Source organism: Lagenorhynchus albirostris, chromosome 13 (genome assembly GCF_949774975.1).
Source record: "Lagenorhynchus albirostris chromosome 13, mLagAlb1.1, whole genome shotgun sequence".
Classification (NCBI taxonomy): domain Eukaryota; kingdom Metazoa; phylum Chordata; class Mammalia; order Artiodactyla; family Delphinidae; genus Lagenorhynchus; species Lagenorhynchus albirostris.
This window is the reverse complement of record NC_083107.1, coordinates 51,763,243-51,782,206: the sequence shown is the minus strand read 5'-3', so window position 1 is coordinate 51,782,206 and position 18,964 is coordinate 51,763,243. Positions and strand designations below refer to the sequence as shown.

General features: G+C 49.3%; 2 protein-coding genes across 3 annotated transcripts in view; one reads left to right on the top strand and one right to left on the bottom strand.

Annotated features, from left to right (window-relative positions):
* The window catches only part of ATP6V1E2 (ATPase H+ transporting V1 subunit E2), a 438,965-nt gene that overhangs the window by 196,732 nt on the left and 223,269 nt on the right, over nucleotides 1-18,964 (bottom strand). The gene's annotated exons all lie outside the window — the stretch shown is intronic.
* Nucleotides 16,419-18,964, top strand: part of EPAS1 (endothelial PAS domain protein 1) — an 89,396-nt gene continuing 86,850 nt past the window's right edge. For both annotated transcript variants that reach the window (XM_060169904.1, XM_060169902.1), the window contains exon 1: nucleotides 16,419-16,960. In XM_060169904.1, the coding sequence (XP_060025887.1) occupies nucleotides 16,935-16,960 (26 nt within the window). In that variant the 5' untranslated portion in view covers nucleotides 16,419-16,934. The remainder of the gene's footprint in view (nucleotides 16,961-18,964) is intronic.

Below are 18,964 nucleotides of genomic sequence, written 5' to 3'. Positions count from 1 at the left end.
TTTTACCTTGGCAGTCAACCGCACTCTGGGAACTGGAAGGAAACTTGAAGATTTTGAAGCCTTTGTGAAAGGGGGGATGGAAGGGTAGAGAGACCGCAGTATCCATGGTGGTGGGGAGAGAATTGTAAAGTTCTGCAGGATCTACAGAAAAGGATGAAGAGCACCAGAAATTATAAGTATATGGGTAACTTTAACAGAATAATCTTTCAGTTCTTAATTTCTTGAAAAGACAATTGTCTAAAGCAAAACAAGAATGTATCATGGGACTTATAACGTCATCAAGAAATAAAGCATGTGAAAACAGTAGAACAAAGGATGGGGGAATAGTAAAAGGGGATTATACTGGTTTAAGTTCTTATATGTAATAAATTAAGGATGCATATTGTAATCCCTAGAACAAATACTTCAAGAGTAAAATAAAGAGGTTTAGCTAAAAAGCCAAAAAAGAAAGTAAAATTGAATACCAAGTAATAAGTGGTTGACCTAAAAGAGGGCAAGAAAAAGGAACAAGGAACCAAGGGGACAAATAGAAAATAAATGATGGTACTTATTAATTGTAATATTAACCACAAAGGGAAGAAATTAGATGACCCCTGAGGGCTTTCCCAGCTTTCGGTGTCTCTGATTTGAGTTCACACCTGCATGGCAGCATCCAGTCATGGAACTGAGGCATAGTTAGTTAGGGTTACTTATGGCAGAACTGGAATGGGTGTGGAGTTAGCTGGTTCTATAATGGGCCCATCAAGTAGAGGAGACTGTGGTTATGGGTTCACATTACAATTAGAGTAGTAAGTTCAGCTGATGACTGGGGGGCGTGGTTGTAAATTTAGAGATGTTACTTCTACCAGGTAGGCCTGGGGTTAAGGCCGATTTAGAGTCTGCTTAGAGTTACTGCTGGATTTTGTTTGTTGGGCAGATCTGTAGGGTGGGAGAGGACATTAGACTGGGTGGGGATGGGCTGATCCAGCAGGGCTCCTGCCGACTCTCACGGCAGTAATTCACGTTATTCAAGGCATATCCTTTCCTATAGTTAATAACCTCTTTCTCCCAGAACTTCTTCTCTCCAGGACTTTTTCTCTCTTTCTTTTATAAATGCAGTATAGCATCCATGGATTCAAAAAACCTTTATTACCTGCTGCATATCAGGCCCCATTCTAGGTGCTGGGAGGGCAGCGTGAACAAGACAAAGTCACAAAGTCCCTGACCCCAGCAGGCCAATATTCTGATGGTGGGAGACAAGAAAAAAACAGTTCCAGAGAGTAAAACCAGGCCAGTAGGTCAGAGTGGCCTGGAAGTCTGGGAAGATCCTGTGATTGACGACGAGGAGGCAGGCTGTGAAGAACCACGGGGGAGAAGGGATAGCATGGGCAGAGGTCTGGGGATGGGCGGAAGGAAGGCAGCATGGCGTGAGAGGTGGACAAGAAAGGAGCTTGGAGAATACAACCCAGCAGCAGAGAAGTAAGGCTCCTGGGTTGTATTCTACTTCTAATGGAAGCCATGGGAGGGTGGAAACAAGGGAGTGAATGGTCTCCTTTGAGATCTAAAAGATGACTCCGGCTGCTGTGTGAAGAACAGCCTGGAGCAGTGACAAGAGAAAACCAAACAAAAAGAAACAAAGGGACAAGAGATAGGAGCCCTGGATTCCTCGACATGCTGTGCGTGATGTTGGCTACTTCACTTAGTCTCTCTCCCGTGCTATCTGTCTGTAAAATGCCAATAATGGTGTCTATGCTATTTATGTCATCGTGACATGGAGATGGTGCTAGATCATTTAAAAAGTTACTTTTAAGGAACAAAGGGCTCCACGAAAGCAAAGCCTGTGGTATCTTCTTGGTCCCTCCGTATATTAGACACTCACTAAATTCAACTGATTAGGTGAGGTCTATATAATAGTAACTTGAGTTCATTTTCTCCCTGAACACTGTGGCTTCTGAGACTTCACTGGCACAGGGGCTGGTTAGTTAATTTGGTCCATGGGGTCAAACTCAACTGAGTAACCCCAATGCCAGCCAGATCCTTTCCCTCCATTCCCAGGCCATGACCTGATCAGACCGCTTTTAATGGGAAGTTACTGGTCACCACTCTCCCCACTGCTGGTGACCCTCCCCACTGCTGAGGCAGCCCCTGTGCACGGAAACGGGAGCGACACCTGGGACTTATGACCAGCTTGCAGCTGTCGTGCTGCTGAGTTGCTTCAGTTTTCCTCCAAGGCACTTTCCCCTTAAGGAGAAGAGGGATAAGAATCTGGTGCTGGCTTCCTCACAGGGGGAAGTAACATCAACAGAAACCCCTGGGGAAAGGTCAGAGTGTTAGTAATGTTGTTGCTGCTGCTGCTGAGAAATAACCTCTGTTGTTAGTGGATTGGGAAAGGACCTGTGACACATTGGGAAAAATCTTAGTGCTCCTCAAGCGTGTCACCCTTTGCCCAGCCCTGCAGGCTGAGTTTGAATGAAAGGGCATTTAAACACACACACAACACACACACACACACACACACACACACACACACACACACACGTGCACAAAGAGAAAAACAAACAAACAAATGCAAGAAGCCGGACTCCACCTGCACATACACTTTGGGTGATAGTTAGGTGACTTTTGTGCCTAAGCGTTGTATATGCATTAAAGTTCACTGAATCCTCAAGCATCCTTCCAAGTGAGTATCATCATCCCCATTTTACAGATGAGGAAACTGATATTCAGAAAAGGTAATAAATTTGTCCAAGGCTATCAGGTGAGCTGCAGAGCTGGAAGTCCGCCCAGGTCAGCCTGATTCCAAGGCCTTGTGCGCCCCAGTCCTCAGGCTTACGGTCCTAAAGCATTCAGTGTATCTCTCCATCATTCTTTCCACGAAGGCCAGCACTCCAGACATCCTGGGAACCCCTCAGGCCAGAGATGATCGAGGACAAGCTCAGACCTCTTGGGACTGGTTTGTCATTCAATCCATCAAGAGACAAATAATCAGCCAGCAAACGTTAACTGAGGGCCTGGGTGAGAGGTCTGACAGGGGAGGCAGAAGGTGTGCAAGCCTGAGAATAATTCAAGAGCAAGACACAGCCACGTCCGTGCCCAGCGGAGGGGCAGTGCCGGCCACTGAGGAAGGAGCTGACCAGGGGCTGAGGGTGAGGCAGGTCAGATGGATGGAAGAGGGCCGTGTCATGGGCTCAGCTGCCACTGTCGGGAAGACAGAGGGCCGGATTGCTTCCCTTCCAGGGCCTGGGTTCCCTCTGGGGCATAGAAGAAGGCCAAGAAAGGGCCATTGGGGGGGCCCAGCACCCACCTCTCCACCTTGCTCAAGTGACCCAGGCCCAGACCCTGGACCTGGGTCCAGTTCCATTTTCCCCACAGAGCCATCCACGGCACTGGCTGAGTGACCGAGGCTGCCCAGGGCCTGGATGCAGGAACTGAGCTAGGAGAAGGGATTTCTTTCTGTGTGAGGGGAGGTCCCTGAGGAACAGAGAAACTCAGTGGGAAGGACAGATTCTCACGGAAAGGCTGTGTGGGGAGAGCTTAGTGCCCTCGAATGTGCGGGGCTGGGCTGATGGTTCCCCAGCGTGACAAGGTGACGGGGTGTGAGGCTCAGCTGAGACGGGAGGCAGAAGAACCTGCCCTTCCTGTCAGGTGGGCCTCCCTGCCGGCTTCCCTCCCTCTCTCTCAACACTATTTTAAAAATGTAACCAGAGGCTTACCTTGTCCCTGCCCATCTGCTCCGGAGGAGGGGAGGGCGTTTACCTAAGCAGACCTCTGCTAGTGGATGGGGAGGACGGAAGTGGGCCCTCCCCTCTTGAAGGAGGCTAATTTAGCAATGGCAGAGAGCAGGGGAGAGGGGTTTTCCTGACTCAACTGATTTAAAATAATCTGATTTTAAACGATATCAAATAAAAACTAAGTGGTTTATTTTTAAATTTTATTTTATCTATTTTTTACACAGCAGGTTCTTATTAGTTATCTATTTTATACATATTGGTGTATATATGTCAATCCCAATCTCCCAATTCATCCCACCACCACCTCCACCCCCCGCCACTTTCCCCCCTTGGTGTCCATACATTTGTTCTCTACATCTGTGTCTCTATTTCTGCCCTGCAAACCGGCTCATCTGTACCATTTTTCTAGGTTCCACATATATGCATTACTATATGATATTTGGAAAACTAAGTTTTTAAATGTACAGAATTTGTAGTGTCCTAGTGTGCAAGATTGAGGTTATTGTTTTTTGTTTTTACAAAGAATTAGAACACTTTAATTCTGGATGATTCTATTGTTTTAAGTGACAATGTGCTAAATTAATATTAGTTTTACTATTTTTTATTTCCCTATATATTTACAACTGACAGTAAAAGGGTTTTGAATGTTTTGACAAAAAATTTTAAAGGTGATGGAATGATCATAATTTTTCCATTAATTATTAAGATTTTTTTTTGCTTGATTTCAGGTTGCATGATCAATTTTTACAGTCTCACACTATCATGCAAAGCAAAGACAGCATTTATTATTTTTAATTGAAGTATAGTTGATTTACACGTTGTATTAGTTTCAGGTGTACAGCAAAGTGGTTCAGTTATACATACATATGTATCTATTTTTTTCAGATTCTTTTCCCCTATAGGTTACTGTAAAATATTGTGTATAGTTCCCTGTGCTATACAGTAGGTCCTTGTCGGTTATCTATTTTACATATAGTAGTGTGGATTTGTTCATCCCAGACTACTAATTTGTCCCTCCCCCACTTCCCCTTTGGTAACCAAAAGTTTGTTTTCTATGTCTGTGGGTCTATTTCTGTTTTGTATATAAGTTCATTTGTATCTTTTTTTTAGATTCCACGTATAAGTGATATCATATGGTATTTGTCTTTGTCTGGTTTACTTCACTTAATACGATAATCTCCAAGTCCATCCATGTTGCTGCAGATGGCATTAATTCATTCTTTTTATGGCTGAGTAATATTCCATTGTATAAATATACCACATATTCTTTATCCAATCATCTGTGGATGGACATTTAGGTTGCTTCCATGTCTTAGCTATTGTAAATAGTGCTGCAATGAACATTGGGGTGCATGTATCTTTTCTTTTTTTAAAAATTTGTATTGGAGTATAGTTGATTTACAATATTGTGTTAGTTTCTGTGGTACAGAAAAGTGCATCAGTCATACATATACATATAGCCACTCTTTTTAAGATTCTTTTCCCATAGAGGTCATTACAGAGTATTGAGTAGAGTTCCCTGTGCTGTATGGTAGGTTCTAATTAGTTATCTATTTAGGTTGTTTTCTTTTTGATTGAGGTATAGCTAATTTACAATGTTGTGTTAGTTTCAAGTGTATAGCAAAGTGATTCAGTTTGGGGTCCATTTGTCCTGACACCTTCTCTTAAACTCCATAGAATCTTCTGGAGAAAAAAGATATATTCATCAGGAAAGAGAAAGGAAGGAGAGGAAAGGAGAAGAAGGAAAGGAAGAGGCACAGAGGGCAGGTGGGGGATGGGATTGCCCAGGGCAAGAAATTTAGTGGAAACTTGCAGGGCCCAGGGATTCCCTCTAAATCCACTCTTCCCAGCTCCAGGGATCTCTTCATGCTGCTTCCACCTAAATAAGTCGAGTTGTACTGTGGGGAAGAGTTCGATTTGCCTTTTTCCCTATTTAACATCCCCAAGATGCTACGGCCTCCACAGCCACCTGTCCCTACTTCCAGGGATACACATACAGACCAGGGTCCCCTCCCACATCAGGGCTGTAGTAATTGGCTCCTTGTTTAGAGAGGCATACTCAGGAGATTCTAGAATCCACAGGAATTTTGGTCTGATGCTAATGCCTATTGTGCAAAATTTCAGTATGAAGAGGGCATGAAGGTTTTGTAAAAAATTGGGCTGAACAAGAAAGATAAACTGTTCTTCCGAAGAACTGGAAGAAGTTACCTGGTAACCTGAGCCAAGGGCTGCCCAGGTCAAGGCATCCACACTCCGTTCCACAGATGCTCCTAGAGTTTGCAGAGAAATACTCACCACCGTACGTTGATGTCATTACGCCATGATGGCTACCTAATTATTGGGAACAAACGCGTAGTGGGAAAACTGGCATGTTATGGCTAAAAGGTGAGGGTCCCATCCCATTCCTCACCAGCACACATGTCACTGTCATCCTCCAAAGGCCTTATGAGGCACTAATTCATGTGTTCTAAGTGCTCTACAAAACCAGTAATAGCTGATCATCTCAGATGAACAAGAGTAACTAAACCTCCTCAAGGGGTCTTTTGTGTTGCTTCCGTATGCCCTGCCCTTTGCTTTGAGAGTTGTAGAGAGGACTCAGTCCCTACCCTCAGCTCAGAATGCTCTCCTGCCACTTCTCTTTCTAGCAAATTCCTCGTCACCCTTTAAGATCCAGCCAAAATGTCACCTTCTCTGGAAGCTCTCCTTAACATCCCTCACCCCCAACCAGGCAGACAGGATCATTCCCCATTCTGAATTCCCAGAAAACCAGGGTTTTAACTTCTTAGGTGTGGTATTTCATCTGTTTACAAGTTGGTCTCCAGCAGTAGACTGTGAGCTTTAGAGGGGAGGGCTGTGTTTTATTCATCATTCTAAGCTAGGTTTCAACCACATCAATGAGTATGAGCTGGATGCTCAATGAATGCTGAAGAATGGAAGAATGAATGAATGAATGAGATTAATTAATTAAACAAAGGTTAGAATACACACAGCCAACGAGGATGATGCCTCAAGTGCAATGGAATTTGAAGAGGGAATTTGGCAACTTGCCTTTTGTGAACACTATCATTTTATTACGTTTTAACACTTCTAAAACGCTTTCTACTCTGAACAGGTAAAGTCAGTGCGGAATTGTCTATGGGTCTTTCCAGTACATTTCTAATTCTGGCCTTAATTATTAAACTTCAGGCAGATGAGCTTCTCTTTGTAATGCTCTCGTACACAATGAACTCTGGGCTCTCTGCCTTGGAGTCATTTACTTAGAGCTTTTTACCATCAGCATTTTTCTAGGTCAGAAGGCATCTCTATCTGATCATGAACCTCTTTAATTTAGCCTAAGATAGAATAATTAAGAGGGCTAATCTGCTATGATATAAAAATAACAATTAAGATAGGGCCTGCCAAGCCGCATTGTCTAAAAGCTTTAAAACAGCTGTGCCTCCTCTTCCTTCTATTGGGGTAGATCATTGAGCACGTTGACCACAGCAAGGCTTGCGACCCCAGCATTCAAGCACCAGAGACGACAATTTTCTGAGTGAGACCAAGAGAAAATCCTCAGAGTTTAAAATCTTAAGTATTTACAGGCACATTCTCAGCATTGCATCCCTGGTTTTCTTCAAAGGGCAAAGACAGAGGTATGCACTAGAGAGAAATGAAATGTTTAAAATGAGGTTTGTATGGGGAACTTATTTCTCGGCTTGGCACCTGGGGAGGTACACGTGCATGTATATGTGTGTACGTGCGAGTGTATCTGGGGGGCGTGTTAATGTGTGCTTTAGAAGGTGCCCCTGAAGTTCTCCCCTCTGACACCAACACTACAGAAGGACCCAACCCCAGACCCCAGAATCGTGCAGATAGAAAAGGCCTTTGCACAGCCACTGGAAATCATAAAGGGGCAAAAATTTCCCTCATTCTTTGTGTATTCATGTATTTCAAAATCAAACTTCTGCAGCGTCCGGGTCCCTTAAATACCATGTAACTATCCTTCTCAATTAGCTTAGCTCCAAAGCCTCGGTTTTCTCTTGCTATCTCTAACTACTTCTTGGATCTGCAGGGGGTTTGCTGGGAACACATGGTGATGACTTGGAAGGAGAGCCATTTCTGAGGTTGTGAGGCCCTTTCCTCCCATTTTCCTTTTCTGAGATTTAAACCTGGCGAGTGGGCCAGATGTAACTATGATCTCTCTGTGTCTAAGCTCCCTCATAGACATTGCTGGCACTCCGTTGTCTGCCACAGGAGTGCTCTGAGGATGGCAGGAGAACAAGGAGATCAAGAGAATGTGAGGCGGGAAGATGCTGGAGAGCAACTCCTGCTAACTCACATTTTAGCAGAGCATCTGCCTAGACAAGATGCCCAGAATGGTTATCTTCCCATGTAGGAAATGGAAGCCCTGAGGATACAGTCTATGGCCTAACCCCAAGCAGCCCAGAGATGGCCTCACATCTCTGCCAGCCTAGGCTAATGGGGCAGAGACCACCATGTAATTCAGTGATGCGTAGACTATCAAATGGCAGAGCTTAAAGAATTCTAAAGATCCAACCCTCTCACTTTATTAACTTATTTTATTTATTCTTTTTGGGGGGGGCTGCATTGGGTCTTCGTTGCTGCGCACGGGCTTTCTCTAGTTGAGGCGAGCGGGGGCTCCTCTTCGTTGAGGTGCGCGGGCTTCTCACTGAGGTGGCTTCTCTTGGTGCGGAGCACGGGCTCTAGGCACGTGGGCTTCAGTAGTTGTGGTGCACAGGCTCAATAGTTGTGGCTCGTGGGCTCTAGAGCACAGGCTCAGTAGCTGTGGTGCACAGGCTTAGCTGCTCTGCGGCATGTGGGATCTTCCCAGACCAGGGCTCGAACCTGTGTCCCCTGCATTAGCAGGTGGATTCTTAACCACTGAGCCACCAGGGAAGCCCCCCTCTCACTTTAAAGAAAAGGAAACTGAGGCCCAGAGATAGAAAATTAGTTGTTCAAGAAACTCATACCAGACTGTCGGTTCCTTGAGGAGTGGAATATGTCTCTTTGCTCTTGGTATTACCAATGCCTAGCAGGGTGCCTGGCATACACTGAACAGTCAAGAGATGCTGATCAAGTAAATACTGCATATGAATGAATAAGTGAATGAACGAATGAGTACATCAGCCAAGATTTTTAGCTGCAAGTAACAGAAATGATCTCTAGTTAATTTGAGGAGAAATCGTTCGTTAAAAAGTTCTGGGTACCTCACAAAATCTCTGGGAGGATTGGAGAGCCAGCCTCAGAGGTACAGCTGCCAGAAACAAAGCCTCAAACTGGAACCATAGCTGCCGCTGCAGATGACTGTAGTTTGCACGAACTCATGACTCTGGGTGCCGATGCCAGCACTGCTGGCGTCAAGATGCTGTCACCGAGGTGGCACCCAGTTTGCAAGGTGCCTGCTTCCCTCAACCACTAGATTCAAAGTCTGGGCAGATGTGTCTGATTCAAAGAACCTGAGTCTCATGTCCATATCCTGAGCTCCAGGGAGGCCTAGGGCATCTGGCATTTTTACTTTCTATAGTGAAAAGCAGGCTTTGCTTCACAAGGTAAATGAGGAACTCCCCAAACGTAGAAAGATGCTAAGGTTTAGATGCCAAGGGGCTAAGAAGAAAGAAGAATGTCCATTACCATGAATGAATTAAGAAAATGTGTGGTGCATTTGGCTAACTCTGGCCTCTGTTTGCCCCGTTTGGCTGACTCTTGCTTTAAGATGTCCCTCCCTCTTGCAGCCTCCCTATCACTTATTTCTGGGAGTCCCTGGAGCATTTTCCACAAGTTCTCTCTGTTGCTGCCATTTTCTTCCTAGCCTTCTACAGCACTTCCTGTGATTTCCATAGTTAAGTCCTCCTTCAAAATTGGGTCAGTACATTTGCCACTGCCTCCTGGGCCCACTTTCTTTTTCTGGGCCACCTCTTGACTCTCTTCCAATGAGTCTCCAATATTACTGTGGCTTTTGATGTCATCCACATGCACAGCTTTGAAGGGACCCAAAGACCCCTAAAACAGTTATGTTGAACAAGTGGGATTTTTTTGGGGGGGGGCGGTACACGGGCCTCTCACTGTTGTGGCCTCTCCCGTTGCGGAGCGCAGTCTCTGGACACGCAGGCTCAGTGACCATGGCTCACGGGCCCAACCGCTCCGCGGCATGTGGGATCCTCCCGGACCGGGGCACGAACCCGTGTCCCCTGCATCGGCAGGCGGACTCTCAACCACTGCGCCACCAGGGTACCCCACAAGTGGGATTTGTATGGTACAATTACAAGGTAACATTATTATTTTCTTCCATTAAACTTCTGATGGACTATTTAGTTCCTATTTTGAGTAAAACCTCCTTTAGGTCCGAAGACTTTTCCAGTCACTCTTAAGCAGTAAAAATGGAAATTCCTTTGCTCGTACTAAAGAATAGTCTGAGTCCAGTGTAATAATAAAAACTCCAAGCTTCATCCCAAGTTAAAGCTCTGTCCTCCTCAGCTCAGACCTCCTTCAGCCTGGAAGCCTGTGTGGACGGAGGATAGATGGTGTCTGTTGCTTGCAACGTAGAATCTTGAGTTAATAGATTCATTTGTTTGTCCGTTCATACATTCATGTATTCATTTGGTCAGCATTTACTGAGTGCCCATTTTATGCCAGGTGCCCTGCTAGGTACTGAGGATACTAAGATATTCCTCACCTGGCACATTTACTCCCATCCCCCTACTACCTTACCTTTGTCTCTCTAGTATAGGAGGGAGGAAAAGTCTTTTTTTTTTTTTTTAACTAACATGGGTGTAATTCCCTGTGGCAGCTGTTCCCCTTTCGTTATCTTTGTGTGTTTGTTGGATATTCCCCAACGGCCCCCTCTAATTGCAGCCCTCATGGCTCCTGCAGCTGGCCACTTGTGATCTTCCCAGAGTTTCTTCCTCCAGTGGTACTTCCACTTTCTTCTGCTGAGATCTCCTTGAAGAAGTGCATTTGGACAGTACCTTCTTTAAAATCCTAGATGGTTAAGCCTGTGGATTCCACATCCAATCTGTAAACACTGGGCAAGGTAATAGACCTAGTGACGGCTGCCCAGATCCCCCTTCAGAAATGAAGGGCATACTCCCCCAGGTGCTGTTGCCCAAGGTCATACCTCTTCCCCAAGGGCGGCCAGCACCAACGGCTGATCAGTGCAGAGGTATAAAGTCCTGGCCCCTCCACCTCACTGTGGGGCAACTCTGAAGGGCCATTCCCGCTTCAGAGGTTCCTGGGGCAGGGTGGGGGGCGGATTGGATGAGGTCTTTGTTGAGGCTCCACTTCTCCCTCTGCCCAGTTCTGCTTCCTTCCTTTCCTCCCACAGGTGCTGATTCCAAGACCACTCCCTAGTAAACCTCCCTCTATGCTCACCTCCCCCTCACGCTGGCTTCCAGGGAATCTAACCTGCAACACGCACCGTCGCCATGATGTAGGTGAGAGGGAGGAACTTTCGAACCCGGCCCTCCCCCTGGCTGCAACAGGCCACTTCGGCCAGCCTCTCACCCATAGGCAATCCCCTGTCTCCCTCAAGCTCTAGGGGACAGGTATCAACCTCAGTACATGGTCCCCAGGAAGCCCCAGTCACTAGACCTGGAGAGAGTGGTCAGCAGGGTCCTCCTTTCCTCCGTGGTACGGGAAGGGGGAATTCCATGACGTTGACAACTCTACCCTCAAGACCCAACGTCTCCTCACCCATATCAATCCAGGCACTCCCTTGAGGTCAGCATCAGCTAAAGCACGCAAAACCATCTTCAGAAAGCTTTCTCCCGTTCTGTATTTTGGAAGGAAGGGGAGTTGGTTCCTCTTGTCTTGGGACCTCAGTTGAAACTGAGCTAGAAAAAGTCCCATTTTAACACCCGGTGATAGGCCAAGGCCACACTACAGGAGCGAGGAGGGTGTCTCTGATCCCCACTCTGTGTCATTCTTAGTTCTGCAGGCTCCAGGGTAGTGCTGTTTGGCGACCAATATCATCATTTTTAGTGACGGTAGCACCTTCGTTTCTGCTTGTGCCTTTTTGTCTCTAAGGTGGGGCTGGTGTGTCCTTTCTATCGGCTGTTCCTCCCACGTGTGTGTGAGTTTACCACCCTGGCAATGGCACCCACCAGCCTGGCAGATGGGCCAGCCTAGGTGGGGCTTCTCTGGACCCTAGCTGCTTCCCTGGCTGCGACTCTAGCTTTTTCGACTTTTTCACTTGGTCTCTCCACCCTCCCACCCTCCATCACCAAATTCTTACAGCACTTATTGTTTAGCCTCTATGATTTTTCTCTCAATTCTTGTATTAAAAAAAATTTAAGAATATATAAATTGTATATATCAATTTAAAAATACTTCTGGGGAGAAAACGGGAATCGTTACTACATTAAAAGATTCTTATTGATTTCAGAAGCCTTGAAAAGTGAGTAAACGTGTGTCTCATTATCTGGAAATGCAGGGTGTGCACAAATAGACTGTCTGCTCCTGGAGGGAAGGGAGCCACTGGCTCTTCCTCTTCCACCAGCTTGATGCCCTGAAGCAGGATACACGGTAGCCATGGACCAATGACTCCTTTGCTACTAGTTTAAGGACAGCATGATAGACAGACAGGACCTTTCATGGGCAAAAACCTCATCCCTAGACCTAGAAATGGAAGCCATTAGTCTCTACGTCATTGATTATCCAGACTTGAGACGTTGGGGAATCTGTGGTTCTTTAAAACTGGATCCTTCTTACCAATAAGCACTTAGGAATACAAGTAGGAAAAAAAGCTTGACCCTTTCCTCCATAAAAATCACAGAACTCTTTTTGAAAGATGACAGATTCTGGATTGGGGGTGTCAAAAGTCACAACATTTAATGTTGGATATGGCATATGTCTGTGTGAACTATCCCATAGCTTTGGCCTGAAGCCAGACACGGGAGGAGTAGGGTATGGTTTTCTGGTGCTGGAGTTCAGTGACGGGAAGTGTGAGGATAGATTTTTGTAAAGTCACAACTTAAGAGTTGGTTTGGGGCTTCCCTGGTGGCGCAGTGGTTGAGAGTCCGCCTGCCGATGCAGGGGACACGGGTTCGTGCCCCGGTCCGGAAAGATCCCACATGCCGCGGAGCGGCTAGGCCTGTGAGCCATGGCCGCTGAGCCTGCGCGTCCGGAGCCTGTGCTCCGCAACGGGAGAGGCCACAATGGTGAGAGGCCTGCGTACCACAAAAAAAAAAAAAAAAAAAAGAGTTGGTTTGTTTGGAGGGAGTAACATGCAAGTGTTACTTGTTATTTCAAGTGTTATTTCAACAGAGAAAGAGCCGTGGCCTCTGTGATTGCCCTTCCTCCCATCTCTGCTCCCAAGCCTGCAGGCTCTCCCAGCCCCCAAACAACTAATTGGCCAGATGAGGGCCAGATGGGTAATCCTTGAGATAACATACCTGGTAGCACCAAGACTAGTGCGGGGTCTTGCATGACTCTGAGAGCCTCTCTTGCCTCACCTGAGTTTCAGCCCTGATATATGATAATGCACTGAAAGTTGTAAAATACTAAAGAAATAGCCCAGCCTTCCAATATCTCTTCTCCTGGGAGATCCTACCATTCCAACATAACTTCCAACCACATCCTGGACCATACTGTTACTTTAACGGATTACTGAGGTCTTATTTCTTCCATCTGCACGCTGCATCCCAGGTGCCTGCTATCTATCAAGTTTGTAACTTAACTCATTGTGTCTATCCCATCCTCCTAGGGGTGTGCTCTATAGAGGAGAGGAAGCTAGAGACCCAGTCTTGTTCCTTGTTAAAACAAGATGGGTGTTTCCCTGCTACCACAGCCTTTGTCACCAAGCAGTTTGGTCTATAGTTGGGAGAAGGTAGGAAGATTTGCTGGGAGATGGGCAGTTTGCTCCCATTTTAAGCAGCTTGGGTGCTTTGCCTAGCAGTGCCCTCTGCTGCCCTCTGTGGCCAAAACATCAAGGTCTCTAGAGACACTAAATCCTGGGATCCATCTCTCCCTGCCATCATCTTTTAAAGCTTTTCTCCTTTAGTTCTCCATGGGCTTTAAAAACTAAAATGGGACACTCTAGCCACAAGCCTGCATCTGGGCTACACTCTTAGCTCCTTCCTGCAAAGGTTGTTGAACTGAATTCTAGAAGAAATCTTAAGAGGTCATTGGGCCCCTCAGCTCTGCTGGCTCCAATCCTTCCAAGAATTATATAGGCTTTTAGCGAACCTCTCACTGCCAAAATCCCAGATTCTTCAAAGTTACTCACTGGGATTTCCACAAAATCTGCGTGGTTGTTTACTTTAGCTTGGGACCTTTCGCTTAGAGGGCAAAAGTCCCAATTAGAAACATGGGCAGGCTGGCCATGAGAAGGATCTACGTTAATAGGGTTGATGTGTTCTTGACTGACACTTTACCTTGCCACTTTTTTTTTTTAACACCTAAGAAGTTAATTTCATAAGCTCAACCTTGCTGAAATGTTCTCTTTGGTTTGGAGGTGTTGCTTTGTGACTGGCAAGCACAGCTGAGGACTCAGAGGTTTCTCCTTGCTCTGGCAGTGCATGGCTTTCGGCACCTGAAAGCCATCAAAGCACCTGTTTCTTCTCCCACTCCAGTCCCAAGGGAGGTGAGTAAGCTTATTGCTAATTAATAGAGAACTGTGTCTCACACATTTGAATTCTGCGTTAAGACAAGTAAATGTGTCCATTAGGATTGGCTGGCTGGAGAAGCCCGATACAAAATCAACTCATTCCTGAAACCCACCAGCACCAAGAAGTGGTTCCCTAGAGGGATTTGCAATTTTTGTTTGAATTTCTTAACTGTCAGGCCTGATGTTTGGTTTCAAAGTCTGTGTGCACAGTGCTCAGCCACCCTAGGAAAATGAGAAAATGTGCCTGGTTCCTCAGTTCTCCACTGCTTTTTTCGCCTATCCTTATTCTGCTTTCCAATGCCTTCCAAAAACTCCTGAAAAATATCTCCACCCCTCTTACAGGATGCAAAGGAAAAACACGTTTATTTTGTATTTCGGTGGTGACACAGACTTATTCTTCTTATGTATATTACTTTTTCTTGACATTTATTTTTGTATTATGGTTAAAGAAAGCATAAATTTACCACCTTGACCATTTTTAAGTGTACAGTTCAGTATTGTTAAATATGTTCACATTGTTCATTGTCTAGAACTTTCTCATCTTGCAGAACACAAACTCTATGCCTATTAAACACGAATCCCTCACCCCACCCTCTTCTAGTTTTTTTGTTTTCTATGAATCTGACTAGTTTAGAAACTTCAAGAATGGAATCACACGGTGTTTGTGTTTTTGTGACTGGCTTATTTCACTTAGTATAACAGTCCTGAAGGTTCATTATGCAGATTATTTTTATATAAAATGTGGGGAAACTAAGGGGGGAAAAGGAACAGCAAGGCTTAGGGTCTCAGGGTGCCACCCATGCTTTCTCTTCTCTTCAACTCATACCTGTGAAGCCTGCAGGGACATTCTCAAATGAGCTTCAAAGATTAAGAGCCCCCGGTCCCTTCCAGAAATATCCCTGCTGGATCGGTGCCATGTAGGTAGGGAATAGGGTGGGATTCATTGGGAGAGCAGCTCAGCGAAGGTCAGAGCAGAGGCTCCCTAGCGGGCGCGGGTCCATAACAGCGCTTAAAGATTAGCAGCTGGAAAAATCCCTGGGCTCTAATGGCCTGCCCCTGGATCTCTACGATCTCCCCACACCCAGCACCTGCAGTCCCTTAACAGGGCTTCAATCGGACCGTAGAAATACACTGGGCAGCCCTGAAATTCTGCGATTTGAGGACACGCTGTCAACTTTTATCCCAAGATCACATTGTAAAGCCAGACTGCCTTCTCCAATTCTGAACCGGCCCGGACCCGCACGGTGGTGGCCAGGTGTTGGGAGCGGGATGCGGCAAACCAGACCGCTCGAAGGACCTCCTCTCCCGCATCCCCGCTAGCTCAGCACAACCCCGCAAGCAACCGACGTGCCAGCTAAAGGAAGAGAAGAGCAGAGACAGCACTAGCTCAATTTCACTGCACTATTTTCCGTGGACCCAAAGGCGCAGAGGCTCGGTCTCCCAGACTCTCTCTTTTCGGACGGCAAAGCCAGCTACGTTCTGCCGGAAAAAAAAAGCTCATCGCCCAGGCCGAGAGCGCAGCGCTGGGGCCCTCGGAATTACCGTCACCGGGCCCAAGGGGACATGCAGCGGGGCGAAGGACGCGGGAGCGCGGCACCGCCGAGCGTCTCTGCGAAGCGCGGGACCCTCGGCGCTCGCGGTTGTGCCCTGATCCCAGGGCAGAGGTGGGAGGACGCCAGCGCACGGGAGCACTCCCGCTCCTGCAGCACTCCCGGAGACCGACTCCTCGTTGCCGCCTAGCCCCACTTAAGGTGCGCCTCCCCAGTGCGGAATCCCTCCTAGCTCCCCGCCACCCCGCAGACCTCATAAACAACTTCTGGAACCGCAGAGGGCGGAAGCGGGGCGGGCGGGCCGCAGCCGAGTGGAGCGCGGGGGCAGTGGGGCGGGCCGGGGTCAGGGCAGAGGCTGCGGCCGCGCTTCCCTATTGGCCGGGACGCCGTGGGCTGCCCGGGCGCGCGGCGCGGGCGGGGCGGGGCGGGGCCCTCTAGCGCGAGCCCGCCCCCGCCCGCTGCGCCCGCGCCCTTCGCGCCCGCCCCACCCCCCCCGCGGGCCGCCGGAGTTTTTAAAGTGGGCTGGCGGCCCCGCGAGCCCGACATTCGCGAGCGGTCCGCCGCACAGCTCCGGCGCCCGTCGCCTCCCGCCCCAGCTTTCCTGAGGCGGCCGTACAATCCTCGGCAGTGTCCTGAGACTGTATGGTCATCTCAGCCTCCGCGTCCTCCCGGCCCCGGACTCTGCCAACTCCCGTCGTTTGAGCCACTTCTTCTTTTTTGAAAACCCAGAAGAGTGACTCCTGACTCCTTTTCGAAGGAAAAGGGAACCTCGGCCCCCTTCTCGCTGCCCTTCTTTTGCGTGTGACAGCCTCCTCCCACTCCTTTCCCCGACCCCGCCTCCGCGTGCAGGTTCCTCCCCGTCACCTTTCTCCACCCCCCTCCCCCGCACCTAGCCAGCCGCCCGCAAACTTCCACCTGGCTGTGCGGGCGCTCGGGACCTGCGAGCACTCGGGACCTTTAACACGGGCGCGGGCCTCCGGGAGTGGGCTAGGGCCACAGCGAAGGTAGCGGCGGCAGCCCCCACCGGCCCTGGAGCTCAGGTGCTCGGCGTCTCAAAGGGCCCCCGCGACAATGACAGCTGACAAGGAGAAAAAAAGGTAAACGGGCGTCCGGAGCTGGTTCAGGGTGGGGGTGGGAGTGGCGGGGCTGCGCGGGACCGGCGCGACCGCGAACCGCTGGGAGAGGAGCGTGAAGCGGTCTTTGAGGCCGGGGGATAGATTTGGAAAGTTTGGCAGGGGAGGGCAGGTGCCCCGTCTGGGGACGCGCGGCTGCGGTTTCGCGGTTGAGAGTTCTGTGGCCCGAAGGAGTCGGGAATCAGCGCGGGCAGCGAAGCCAAGAGGCCGAGGGAGATGGCCTTAGAGGTCGGAGGTGCTCCCGGGGTACCTTCCAAAATCCATCCCCCCAAACCCACCCCCGCACCAACCCCCCGCGGCCAGCATGTTGAAATATTTCTTGGTTGACTGGGCTCAGGTCAACTTTCGACTTTCTCACGGCTCGCATGAGGGGCAGCACTCACTCCTCTCTTTTCCTCGGGACCCTTGGGGTTCTTCCAAACGAGCTCTGCCCGTGCTGTTCCCCAGACTGGCGAGGGGCCGGAGGCGGAGCGCGGCCGGCAGAGCGGCCAGGACGCAGCAAAGGGCCCCACTCCAGGGTTCCAGACCCCACGGAAGATGGGAGAAGCCCCTTTCCTGATCCCGCACCTTGCCTCGGCGGGAGAGTGGGTAGTGGGCTGGGCTGCCTCGCGGAGGCAGGTGTCTTGGTGTGTGGGGAGGGGATGGCGACACCGGGCGCTCCCGGCAGGTCCCGGTGTCTCTCTCCCAAGAGGACAGAGAAGGGCAGCCACGATCTGCCCGCCTGCCCTCGCCAGCCTCTCAGCACTAGCGGAGAGGCAACCTCACTGCCCTCTCCCGGCGAGGGTGAGAGCGCACGGCGTGGCGTGCAGACGTGGGAACCGCCTTGCCTCCCGCAGTCGTGCGTGGCTAGCCGCCTGACCCCCCTCTCCTCCCAACCTCCATTCGTGTTGCCCCGCGGCCTGGAGCTTTCAGCCCCGTATTCGACGGCGGCTGGCGGGGCTGGTGTGCGGAGAACTGTAATCGAACGCGCGGCCGGCTGAAGGGCCTGAGCCGCGGGAGATCAGCTGCTGGAAGGCTGTGCGGTGGTTCGGGGATGGGGACCCAGCCGCGATGGGCGGGGGTGACCGGCCTCGAGCCGGGGAGCCCGAAGAGCTCAGTGCTTGGGTCGATTTACTCTTGCTCCGACTTCCACTGTGGGACCGGAGCCAGAAACCGTGTATCCTCTGGTCGAAAGCGGCGGTTCCCACCTCGGGGCACCGATAAGGATTTGATAAACAGGAGCGAATCGAGCCCGTTCTGGCCGAGCGCCCGGGCCCTTCGCTCCCGGATCGCTGCGGGGAGGGGATTGAGCCCGGCTCCCGGGTTGCGGCCGCGGCTCCCCTCCCGCGTCACGGTGGCGCCCCCAGGCTTGAGACGGCTGAGGGAGTCTTGCCCTGGCCGTTCTGGGCCCTGAGACTGCAGCCGTCGCTTGCCCCCGGGGGCCTCGGAGCAGCCCAGGAGTCCTGTGTCTTTGAAGGGCAGTGAAGCAGGGAAGGGACTTGAAGATTCCAACGCATTTTGTTAAGCCAGTATAGCCTGTCAATAATAATGATTGAACGATCAGAAGACAAAATTATAGTCAGCTCCTCTGCGCGCGCTGGGCTCTGGAGCCGGCGAGGGAACTTATTGTACATTTTACAAGTGTGATGCCTATCGGTGAATGTTGCAATCGCGGAGGTGGGGCCTGATGGTAATCTTGACAGATGTGTGAAGTGTCAGCTTCTCCCGCGCGGCTTTGCGCGGGTCCTGTGCTATTATGTATGTTAATCGTCGCAAGAAACTTGGGAGTAGGGGCAGAACTATTTCGACATACCTGGCTGTAGTGCCTCTTTCGTTAGAGATAGAGGGAGCCAGAATCGGAGCGGGAAAAAGTTGGGTAATCAGACTCCGAATTATTCACTAGAGCGGCAGGTTTAAGAACCACTGTGGGGATTGCCTGTGAGATGCCTAGGAGGCTAGAGGCGGTGGCCCCGCGTGTCTACTTTCTGC